The sequence below is a fragment of the Schistocerca cancellata genome, chromosome 6 (assembly GCF_023864275.1).
Source record: "Schistocerca cancellata isolate TAMUIC-IGC-003103 chromosome 6, iqSchCanc2.1, whole genome shotgun sequence".
Classification (NCBI taxonomy): domain Eukaryota; kingdom Metazoa; phylum Arthropoda; class Insecta; order Orthoptera; family Acrididae; genus Schistocerca; species Schistocerca cancellata.
The window spans coordinates 264,612,916-264,625,489 of NC_064631.1; the positions used below are offsets into that span (position 1 = coordinate 264,612,916).

A 12,574-nucleotide genomic window follows, 5' to 3' on the forward strand; every position below is an offset into this window, starting at 1 on the left:
AACAAAGCAGTTCTGCCTGGAAAACAAATTTGATAATGTTTAAAAAGTGTTTCTGTGAGATTCAACTGGTGACAGAACAATTCTCTGGTGGTGAAGTGAAATTTAGAACAAAAATAGAGTGATATTGACTGCTTCACCTACGAGGCCATACATTGTAATGAAAATTACTTGTTACACTGTAAACTTTCAAAATTATTCTTTCTTTCGCATATTCTGAATCACAAACAAAATGTCTCAGGAAGAGCGACTAGAAGGCAAATTGCAGTTATAGAAGCACTAAGGGGAACATACAAACATGAAGAGACCTTTGGAGGAATGAGAAGCACCTATATGAATATCAGGAGCTCAGATGGAAAACCAGTACTAAACAAAGAAGGGAAAGCTGGAAGGTAGAAGTGATGTGTAGAGGACTACACAAGTGAAACCAAAGAAATTTAATAGACAGGGAAGAAAAAGAAGAAGATGAAGATGAGACGGCAGATATGATATTGCAAGTAGTATTTGACAGAGCTCTGGAGGACATAAGTCGACTCAAGGCCGCTGTAGTAGACGTCATTGCCTCAGAGCTACTGATATCCGTGGGAGAGCCAACCATGACTGTTCCATCTGGTGTGCAAGATGTACTTAACAGTGTAAGTACACTCAGACTTCAAGAAGAATGTAATGATACCAGTCCCACAGAAAGCAGGTGCTGATCGAACTAAGAGTTTGATAAGTCACTACTGCAGAATACTAACAGGAATTATGTACATAGGAATGGAGTAACTGGTAAAAGCCAACCTCAGGGAAGTTCAGTTTGGATTCCGGAGAAATGAAGAAAAGCGACGCAAACTGACCCCACAACCAACATAGAAGATAGGTTAAGTAAACGCAAACCGTCATTTACAGCATTTGTAGACTTAGAGAGAGTTTTTGACAATGTCGACTAGAATACACTCTTTGAAATTCTGAAGAAAGTAGGGATAAAATGTAGGAAGAGAAATGTTATACATAATTTCTGTAGAAACCAGGCGGCAGTTGTAAAGGTTCGAGGGGAATTAAAGGGAAACAAAGATTGAGTTGGGAGAGAGAGAGAGCTGTATGCGATCCGTGATGTTATTCAATTTGTACACTGAGCATACCGTAAAGGAAACCAAAGAACAATTGCGAGAAGGAATTATTAATTCTGCCAGAGACGGAAAAGGAGTTGGAGGAGTAGCTGAACGGAATGGATGGTATCTTGAAAGGCAGATTTAATAGGAACTCAACAAAGCAAAACAAGGGTATAGGAATGTGATAAAGTTAAATCAGGTGACGCTGAAGAATTAGATTAGGAAATGATACACTAAAAGTAACAGCTTAGTTCTGTTGTTTGGGGAGTAAAATAACTTACGATAGCCGAAGCAGAGTGGATATAAGATGTAGAATAACAATGAGAAGATAGAGTTTCGGAAGAAGATAAATGTGTTAACATCGAATATACCGGTAAATATAAGATTTAGGAAGTCGTTTCTGAAGGCTTTTCTTCGGAGTGCAGCCTTGTACGGACGTGAGGCGTGGACGATAAGCAATTCAGACGAGAAGAGAAAAGGAGCTTTTGAAACGTAGTGCTACAGGAGAATTCTGAAGATTAGGTGGTTAGATCTCGTATGTGATGAGGACGAACTGAATAGATTAAAGGGAAAAGAAATTTGTGACATAACTTGACAAAAAAATAAATCGGTTGATAGGACACAATCTGAGAGATCAAGTAATAGTCAGTTTAGTATTTGAGGGCAGTGTGGGAGACTGAGAGACGAGCACAGTAAACAGGTTCAAATGGATGTGAGTTGCAGTAGTTACTTGGAGACGAACAGACTTGCACGGGATAGAATAGCGTGGAGAGCTGCATCAAACCAGTCTTCGGACTGTAGACCACAACAATAAAAAGAATATTCCATACCAAATGAACGGTTACTGAAGGTATCACCATCTTTGATTGTTTGAGTAGACACGTATGACAAGTGATACTTTGAAAGTAGAAGCGCGAGACAATGGTAAGGCAGCGTGTCCGCGTGTGCCACGCTTGAGCGGCACAAAGCAGTCGTATATGTGCCGACCATTGTCAGCCCTTGGTCTTCTTCAAGTGGTTCTGTTTGCTGCTTCCATGTTTTTTGCTGTGGACAACTGATATAATAACATGCTTCGCATCTGCTTTCTGATGGTCATTCTTATTGTGGCTTGCATTTTTGCAGCTTGGTGTGATATTTGCTTGCTGCATTTTCAGATCATTAATGTGCCTTTACTTGTGTTCAAATTTAAGGTTAGTTGTTCAGTGAATTGTTCGCTTTCGATGCACACGTTTGAGAAAAATATGCGTGCTGAATACATCACATCTCGTTTATTTGATTCCATGACTTTTATTGTATCTAGCTTGGCGAATTCTTTATCTTGCGTCCCTGCAGTCCAACTGCAGCACATACAGACAAATTTACTCTTTCTTGTATCATTGACTCGAAATAATTACAAATTGGATTGCAGTTCCTATGATTGATTTACATTTTTGTGTCACTGATGAATTAATGATGCGTTCACTTATGTGGCACCTGCAAGCATTTCATTTAAAATATGAATTCTGAACCGTATCCTGCCTTCAGCGGGAATGTTAGTCGATGTGAGTCACGACTGCAATCAGAATTAACTTTTTCAGAACGGCAATGTGAAGAAACCTTTTACTGCACTCTGCATGGTATACAGGCCCGAACGTACGTGATGGTTTGGCGATTGCGAGACTATATGCTATTATGTTCGTCGTGGCTACTTTGGATCTTTATATTTCCGGATTTGGACATACAGGTGATAGGTTATCAACCGGAGCCACACATGCTCGCTGGACACGATTCACCTGTTAGGTGAATGTTATATGGAGTCCACGAATCGGGTTATGAAATTTCAGGAAGTAGCTGTGATCATAAAATTCACTCAAATATTCGTTTATGTGCATAATTTTTGCCACTGAACCGAATTAACACTAACACCTTTTTAACATGTTTTTGAAATATGGACAAATTATGAGATTATACTTGTGTCAAAACTTCAAAATATGTAGAAATGAGCACTTATTCAGCACGTTTTTTGTCTAAAGAAGTACTGTGATTTACTCAGAACGATGCGCAAGATGGATTGGCTGAAAGAGTGACTAATGCTGTGGCAGTATAGGCCTACACCACTGTCACCAAATATTCATTTAACGATTGTTTTCTGAAATCATTCGAACACTTCTACTGGATAAGTATGAAAATATAGATGTCTCATTTAGAAACGACATAGTAGCTCAGCAATTTAGTAGATAAACACTTAGCGCATAATGAAAACATTACATCCCTGTGTATACTGTAATTTGCTACAATCGTTTATTTAGCGTCTCGAGTAGTCGCATTATGAATACGGATGATACGCGACGCATTCCATATAGATAATGTCCTATCTTCACATATTCATCCATTGACGATGATTGTGAGGAAAGGCATCGGTTTCTAGATTTCTTTATGCAACTGTCGTATTTTAATAATCGAAACCCAAGTATCCCAATTTTAACATTGTTCATTCAGTATTTATTCATTTAATAGTATTAATAATAGAACTGTACAATTATCTAACAGCAACTTCAATTTTTTAGTCCCGTCACCCTCAGTTGCGTGTAATATTACGGTATACTGATAATTTTTACTTTATGGACCGTCTGACTACAACTGAATGAAACAAAGTTTTCGTGTCATACGCGTTTCGCCTTTATTTTCTGCATGGCATCTTCAGTGCCCTGGAATATGTACATATTTTTGCTGTTTAGTTTGAATTTTGGTCAATGTAAACTAAATAGGAATTTTTTTAAAAATATTCCATGTCCTTGCAGAAAATAAAGGCGAAACGCGTACGGCTCGAAAATTGTGTTCCATTCAGCTGTAATCAGATGGTCTATGAAGTGAAAATTATCAACATACCGTAATATATATCAGCAGTTTATTTGCGAATGCTCTTAATCAACAACTTCAGCATTCATATGCCTTCGTTCAGTCTTAGACGTCTTCATATGCTGTGATAGTCTCCTACGCACAATATACTCGAAACAGAAGTTTACATTCTAGCCTGCATCTATAATTTTTACCTTGTAATACTCCTTCCGGGGAGAAATTAACTATCTGCTGATGGATATGTTCAAAAAGCCTATTATTTCTTCTGGGTTACCCATGGACTTCTGTCGTTACTATTCTTTCAAGTGCCTTATAATAATTCTTTTGTTAACGATATGTAGGGTGTATCTGACTGTATGTAACTGAATAAACGTAATTTGTGATTTGCTCAACGCTTTAATTTATTGAGGTAACTTCAATGAGCTGGGACAGGTACGTATATTTTCTTCCTTTAATGCTAATGTAAGTGACGAGCATATGTATTTCACGTCAAAGCATTCGGCTGACTATTTGGGGAAACCATCGTAAACTTTAAACCATGATGGCTGGACAGTGATTTGATCTGTGGTCTTCCCCAAATCCAGCCAAAACTCTTAACCACGGCGCCACCTAGACGTGCCATATAACGTACTCAAAATCTGGAAGGTTGTTGGAGGCGGCGGGGGGGGGGGGGGGGGGGGGATATAGGAATAAAATTATAGCACATGGTTAACTGTATTAACTGAAAGATAAAGATTTATTTGAAGAACAAGGACGACACTATTTTAGCAGACTGATAATTGGGTTCATTCAGGTTTGAGCAGCTCTGGATGTTTGCCAATGTAGACTCCTTGAGGGTCGTACTTGGCCTGCAGGGGCTTCCAGAGGTCGTCCCTCTTCTGGATGAGGAACCTGATCACCTTGTTGGCACCCTCCTTCTGCTTCTCGTTGCATTTGCTGCAGTCAGTCACCAGAGCGTCGGGGATGGTCGCTGAAACACACAAAAAGGAGCACACGCTTGTCGTTATCTAACATATTGCACAAAACCTCTTACATTAATTGTAAATTTACTCTATGACGATAATACTAAATTATGTCGAAAATCCGAAATAGTAACTCAAAACTTATAAAAGAAGATTTGGTTTATCTTCGTGGTGTCGTCCAAAGAGCAGGGTCCCAGAGTAAGGTTGGCACCATAGAATAGTCGCTGTATGCCCTACCGACCAATGATAAATTGCGGCATAGCCAAGCCTCCTGAAACTCCTCCACGCCATGACACCGGCTCGTCTACTTACGGCTGAGCAGAGGAATGCTCGCCACAATACTCAATCAAAGATCAAGATGACACCTTCGTCTTAGGTAGGCCACCTGTGTATTAAATGTCTCCGGCAGAACATTATATGAACATTATGTCAGTTATTCTTCAAGTGAGAGTCTTGTAAATTTGTCTATATCAAGTGATAGATTAAGATTCAGAGACAATTGTAAATACTCAGAACATTTCTGTGAAAATAGATTGCGTAAAAATTAAGTATATCTTGATCTATATATTGTAATAATTTGAACTAACGTTTTATATGTTATAGTTCCACTCAGTCTCCTTCTGCAGCAAACCAAAGAACTCGCAGTTGTGACAGCGAGTGTATTTCCGTACGGAAGAACAGTGAGCTGGTGCTTTAAAAATATCCTTACTGCAGTGTGTAAGCAAGTAAAATTCATGGACATCTCTGCAACTCCACGGAAAACACTATTCAGACAAGAAACAGACTTAACGGTAAGGTTACAGTATCTCTGTCGTTAGGCAGCGTCACATTCGTCTTGAAACTTCTTCTATGGTCGACGTTTCGATTCTTCTCCTTGGATCTTCTTCAGGATTTCACCTGTGTCCCTGAACCCAGCGACACCAGTGAGTTCCAGAAGAAAATCCCAGGAGACGAATCGACAACATGAGCTTAAATAAGTTCGAAGAGGACTATGACGATTACAAGGGAAGTGTATAGACATCAAAACCACACGAAAATGTGCTTAGCATGTAAATCACCCATCTCAGCTATTAGCAAGGAAAACTGTACGTCTTACCAGAGAGACATTTGAGTGATGACCTGCTCACGAAATAAAAGAGGAACTTCGGTAACACGAATAAGCAAAACATCTACATAATCCCTACAGCTTACTCCAATTTTCCTCATAATTTTGATCGTCTTGTAACATTTTACATTACCGAAAGCTTTTTCAATGTTGATAAATACTATGAAAGTCTCACTGTTTTTCTTAAGACTTTCTACAACTATCAAGAGCAGCGTTTGAACTACCTTTGTGGCGCATTTATCTTTCTGAAAGTCATACTGATCGCCATCTAACAGCTCGTCGGCTTTCTTTTCTATTATTATGTTTATTATCCACGTCAGAAACTTGGATGCATAAGCTATTGAGCTGATTGTGCAATAGTTAACGTGCTTGCCTTGAATCTAGGATCATCTTGATCATCTAGATCACGTTTATTGATTTTGTATTCTATGATTATGAAGTTAATCTGAGCAGATAGAAAACTGAATAAGACTCAAAGAAAAGTTACATGACCTGTATGCACAAATCACTGACAGAGGTGGAAGACAGAATAAGTGATTGGAAACGTCTCAATATCGACTGGATTCAGACCCCAATCTGAGGTTCGGACACCACGTTTAACTGACATTGAATCTAAGACTGGATGGTCTAGCCAGTCTAAAGGTTTAAGTGAGGCAGGAGCCTACCACCTCCAATAGGACCATGCCTGGTGTATATTTCTACAGTCTCAAGAGTAAGAGCAATACTTAGCCAGGAATCGCTTTGAAAAGGAGACGTCAAGGTAGCATACTTTATGAACTTGCAGTTTCGTTACACTTTGAACACGTGTCCTAAATCAGTCTCACGGTCACATGCAGTCTCAGCGTTGTGGGATTGGATTAAACTCTAATTCACATCCATTATAAACCGTAAAACTAACAGCAAACTTATATTCGAGCTCATTTTTGAAATGTTGGTCTACAAGGTTAAAACAGTTGTCCATTCAGCCTGAAAGTAGACATCTGTTTTCTGTCTGATTTCCAGTAAGCAGCGCTATTAGAAATTATTGCCAATTTTCATTGCCAACAGGTAATATCTAGGGCATCGAGTAGCCACCAGATGACTTTATAACGTTATGTACTCCTGTAACGGTATCAGCTGGGTTTAAGCCATCAGATAGTGTGCTATATTACAGGCTCTAGAGTTCATGATAACATTCTAGAGTCTATTATACTTCCCAGTAAGAGAAGAATTTGGCATGTGTTCAAACCAGAATTTATGAAGACATTCTCAGCAACTGTCACTACCTTCGAGATGTACAGCTACATAACTTATCAACTGAAAGCTTATTGAGTGGAAGTTGTAGGCAATAAGATATCCGCCCAGCACTAACTGCAATATTTGAGTGAAAATGACTGCTCCTCATGCATATATGGCCTGTTTTTTTCGGTTAGTGAGTTGGGTAATTCATTAGCGTTTATGAATTTACTGAGCAATTTTCAAGTCAGTGTCTATGTTCGAATCAAATTTTGTAATGTGATGACAGTTTCTATGATAGTATGAGTGTATGGACAAGAAAGCTGGGCTTTTAAGAAGAAGGCCCATAATGAAAACGATGTGGTAAGAGCACACAGTGTGAATTTGCTAGGAAATGAGTCCCACGCAAAGACTACATTAAAGTAAAGATATGTTATCTCGACCAAGAAAATTTAGTGAATCGGGAGAAAGGCGCCTCTGCGTAAACATATTAACAAGAAAAGGGCACAGAATTTTGTCTGCTGTAAATGCCAATAACACTGCTATTCTTTTTAAATCGTAGGTACAATTACTTTCTGGAGAATTTCACATAGTTCATCAGGTCCTTGATTATTTTGGAATTCTTCGGGAATACGTTTTGCATTGTATAAAATACATGTACTACTTCCCAAATTTAAGTAACGGGGGTTGTCCAAGCCCTTTCCCTCCTACACCACTAAATTAGTGCCCTATGGCACGTTTCGAATCATTTGTGCATTAAAGATGGCATATACTGTACTTGTAAAGTGTGCAGATAGTTACTTATCTCGTCAGTTTATCATAATAACTATAAATATTTTGGTATGGAACGTTTCTTTTTGAAAACGGCATATGTACCAGGCGGACACAACGGAGCAAGAGTCATATTAGATAGAGCTAGCCATACATCTTAGTGGAAATAGTTCTACTCAAGGATTTTCTCTTACAGCAACAGGATGATCATTTAGCAAGAGAAAGAATTTTTCTATCAATTTTGATGCTCTCCCGATGTGCTACATATTGCTAAGGCTCTATCGCCTTCCATCAAATATTGTCGCTAAAGCTATACGAATTTCGCAGAAGCACTTCTTCATTATCTTCAATCTATGATATTAATTATTGGTGTTAAGCCTCAGGAAGGAGGAACCCGGCACTGACCAGTCTAAAATCTAGAAGGCTAGAGAGGATACGGCTTCAAGACAACCGAGAAGCCAGTACTTCAGGACTACGTCAATGGCGGGATAGCCCACCCCATAGTCATTCTACCGATGATGGCGATATCAGGGTGATCTAGTAATGGACCACTGATTCGCCCACTTGTCTCTCCATAGGACAATTAATGCTGTAGCAACATTATCACCTGCGAGTGATGAACAGGTGCTTCGCTGACATACAGCACAGCTGTGCATTCGGTGCAACTGTCGAGATGCTGCAGAACTATGTATAATCTGTATTTGAAAGCGTTACAATTATCTGCTGGACGTTTGATTTTCCTGTATAAACTGTCAACGTTGTTTACATCTGTTTGGTACCGGAGGAAATTCGAGGGCAAGGGGGTGCAGATGATTTTTCCCACCGAGTGCTAAGTTAGTAAACACCACCATTGAACTCAAAGTTGTTAGATTGTCTACAATAGAGTAAATATATTCTGAGGGTGTGGCTGACATTACCTCCGCTTAGACTGTTGCTGACAAAATACACATTTAATAAACTCCACACGTAATTACAGTTAATTTTTGTTCATTTAACGGTTACTTTTCTTTAAGGTAGATACTACTCTAAAACGTTAGTCTGTAGGACATCAACAAATGTTCAAAAAACTAGCCGATTTTTATGTCTCCATTGATAGCGTCAGTCTTATGGGCAAAAGCATCTGAGGCGAAGAGTTGTAATAGGTCTAAACCACTGTCTTTACAGATTAAGACTTTATAAGTATCTAAACGCAAGCCCTTAAAACTACTTTGTTGGTACACTATTGTAACCGAAGGTGCTGTATTCTTGAAAGTAAATACCAGGTGACATGAAAGCGGAAGTGTAGGATCAGACACACTTAGTGTGAAAGCACTAATCTGACGCGTTTCGCAGACACAACCATCAGAAATATTCATACACAAGAATCTTCACTGCATGGAGTACATTTACAAATGCTCGTTCACGACAAGTCCTTAGTGATCTGCCATTAATGTAAAAAAAGATAAAAACATGTGAAAGTCAATAAAAATTTCGTGGTTCAGTTCCATTACAACTATGCAATCTTCTTAAAATGTAACCAGTAAGCACCTTTGCTTCAGCAAAAATAGACAAGCATATGCTGAGCGTGAACGTTGGTTGTAATCCACTCTTACAAATTCATGTGCGTCTCCACCAGATACTGTTACATTGTAAGAAGAGGAACTGGTTACAAGGGAAGTCATCACGAAATTTTTATTAGCTGTTATACGTTTTTGTAACTTTTACCTTTTATTCATCAATGACAGTACTATGAGGACTTTGCGTGATTTCCCATCAGAAACGTTACAGTCGATAGTAACCGACGGAAAGTCATCGGGTAAAACGGAAGTGATATCTGGCGTTTCCCAAGGAAGTTTTATATGCCCCCTGCAGTTCCTTATCTATAAAAATGATTTAAGAGTCAATCTGACCAGCCCTCTTACATGTTTGCTGATGATGCTGTCTTGTATACCATCTCATAAATGATCACTACCAATTGCAAAGTGATTTAGACAAATTATCTGTATGGTGTGCAAAGTGACAATTGATTCTAAAGAATGAAAAATGTGATATCATCAATGTGAGTACTATAGGAACCTGCTAAATTTCAGTTACACCATAGATCATACGATTCTAAAGGCTATGAATTCAACTAAGTACTTAGGTATCACAATTACGAATAACTTAAATTAGAACCATCACACGGATAATGTTGTGGAGAAAGCGAACCAAGACTGCGATTTATTGCAGCATGTCTACTGAAGAGACTGCCTGCGCTCTTCTGCAGTACTGCTGCGAAGTGTGGTCCAGCACGAGATAAGACTGATGGAGCACATCGCAAAAGTTCACAGAAGGGCAGCTCGTTTTGTACTGTCGCGAAATAGGGGAGAGAGTGTCACGGATAGGATACAAGAGTTGGTGTGGCAATCATGAAAACAATGCCTCTTTTCGTTGCGGCAGGATGTTTTCACGAAATTTCAGTCACCAACTTCCTCCTCCGAATAGGAAAAATGATGCTAATGAAATAAGAGAAATTGGAGCATGCACGGAAAGATTTAAGTGCTCAATTTTCCAGCGTTCTGTTCAAGAGTGGAGTTGTAGAGAGATGGCTTGAAAGTGGTTCGGTGACTCCTCTGCCAGGCACTATATTGCGAATTGCAGAATAATCATGCAAATGTAAATGTAGATTACTGGATAAACGATTATAAATATATTCCAGGGAATGGAGATTTTTGTGTGTAGATACTTCTGGTGATAAAGGTAAATACTTCCCTAAAACGTTGGTTTAGTAATTTTTCATTGTGTATGGCTGAGTCTACAATTTACCCCTGAAGTTGAAAGCAGTCGGGACCTCACATCAGATCACGAAAACATTCAAAATCAAGGTGAAGTGTTGTCAGAAAGTGTGAAGCCAACATATTTTTCATAAACAAGGTAAGGGGGGGTAGGACGTCAAACGGACCGACATGGAGCAGGAGAGGCATCACAGGACATTTTAATTTCCAGTGTCTATACTTTTACAAATAAATTCATAAAACTTTAACAGCATCACCAGGAAGGATTCAGGTTTCACACTCATTGCAGTGGACGTTCGAAAACATAGCAAAATAAATTTTTTTACGTGTGAAATTTCATGATATTTTTCACTTTCTAATGGCTGCATTTGTTGCTATATGTACACTTTTCTTCATAAGTTAGAGAGATTCTTCGACGATTTTTGCACAGCATACATAACATACTTACAGGTGTGTGAAACTCTAGAATTTATTTAATTTATGAACAAACGAATGATCTGTTGTATTTTAAACTTCATGTTTACAAAAATCACATATTTTGTAGTTAATTACCTCAATTTTTACTACAGTTTTAATAGATTTGGAAAATTCTAGAGTTTCATGCACCTTTAAGTATGGTTTGTGTGCTGTGCAAAATTCATCCAACCATCTCTCTTACTTATGGAGAAAAGTGTACCTATAGCAACAAATGCTGCCATTAGTAAGTGAAAAAAATGATGAAATTTCACATGTAAAAAAAATTACTTCGTTATGTTTCCGAACTTCCACTGCTATGAGTGTGAATTCTGAATCCTTCCTGGTCATGCTGACAAAGTTTTATGAATTTATTTGTAAAAGTATAGACAGTGGAAATTAAAATGTCCTGTGGTGACTCTCCTGCTCCAAGTTGGCACGTTTGACGTCCTACCCCCCTTAACAGCTTTTATAATAGACATGTACCGTAAGTGCAATATAACTTTATACTTTGCTCGAGGTGTGCTGGAATCGAAGAAAGGAACTTGGCCTATTCCTTTGCTCCGAGCACATTCTGGCAAAGTGCTAAATTAAACTGGCCGTCTAGCACTACTTTTCTTTTCGTGGTCTACCAACAGCGTCAACATCAACAGTAGAAATGCCTATTGATATGAAACTGCAGAGCGTTAACAGAGATAAAAAAATAAATACATAGACAAATGAACCAGACATAAAACCCCGCGGAACACCCAACTGTAGTTAGTAATGCAGTATTGTAGACATGGGAGAGCGCTATTACAACACTCTAGTCACCTTTGAGTTCCTTGCCGTCCGGAGTGCAGCTGCTGTCGGAGTCGGAGACGAGACACTCGTGATACTTCTTGAGAAGACGCTCGTTGGCCAGAATCTCGTCCAAGTCGATGTTATCGTACTTGGTGGTATAAGCCGCTGCCGACGCGACCACGGCCGCCAGGGCCACGAGAAAAAGGGTGAGGGCCTGCATGTCTGAGCGTTGCGTGCAAGAGCGATTCCACGGACTGGAAGCCGCAGCGGCTCTTTATAAGCCGTCCGTTACACACACACACAAGCAAACGCGCGAGACCGAGAGAGACAGATAGAGAGAGAGAGAGAGAGAGAGAGAGAGAGAGATGGTAGGTAGGCGCAGAGTGTGGTGGAACGTTCCCTCTCCTTTTCTGCTTCTCTTCTCCCTTCCATTCCTCCCTCATTTCCTGCTCCTTCAGTATTCTTCTCCCCACTCCCTCCCCTACTTGGCAATATTACAGCGCCACTTAGAAGCTGCTGATGTATCTGCACAACATAACTGCCCGACATTGCTGACTGCAATATAAACCAGTTCCACTAAATTACGGAAACGCCTGACTAGAT

General features: G+C 39.3%; 1 protein-coding gene across 1 annotated transcript; it reads right to left on the minus strand.

Moving 5' to 3' along the window:
* Positions 1 to 4,637: 4,637 nt before the first annotated feature.
* Positions 4,638 to 12,233, minus strand: LOC126190984 (ejaculatory bulb-specific protein 3-like). The gene is made up of 2 exons (XM_049931660.1): positions 12,002 to 12,233; positions 4,638 to 4,899 (listed from the first exon to the last, which is right to left on the minus strand). Exons 1-2 carry the CDS (start codon positions 12,189 to 12,191, stop codon positions 4,715 to 4,717), a joined length of 375 nt encoding a protein of 124 aa, XP_049787617.1. The 5' UTR covers positions 12,192 to 12,233; the 3' UTR covers positions 4,638 to 4,714.
* Positions 12,234 to 12,574: the final 341 nt, after the last annotated feature.

Coding starts and splice junctions, on each gene's coding strand:
- LOC126190984 (XM_049931660.1), bottom strand. CDS start 12,191: ATGCAGGCCCTCACCCTTTTTCTCGTGGCCCTGGCGGCCGTGGTCGCG. Junction 4,900..12,001: donor GGACGGCAAGGAACTCAAAG/GTGACTAGAGTG, acceptor TGTGTGTTTCAG/CGACCATCCCCGACGCTCTG.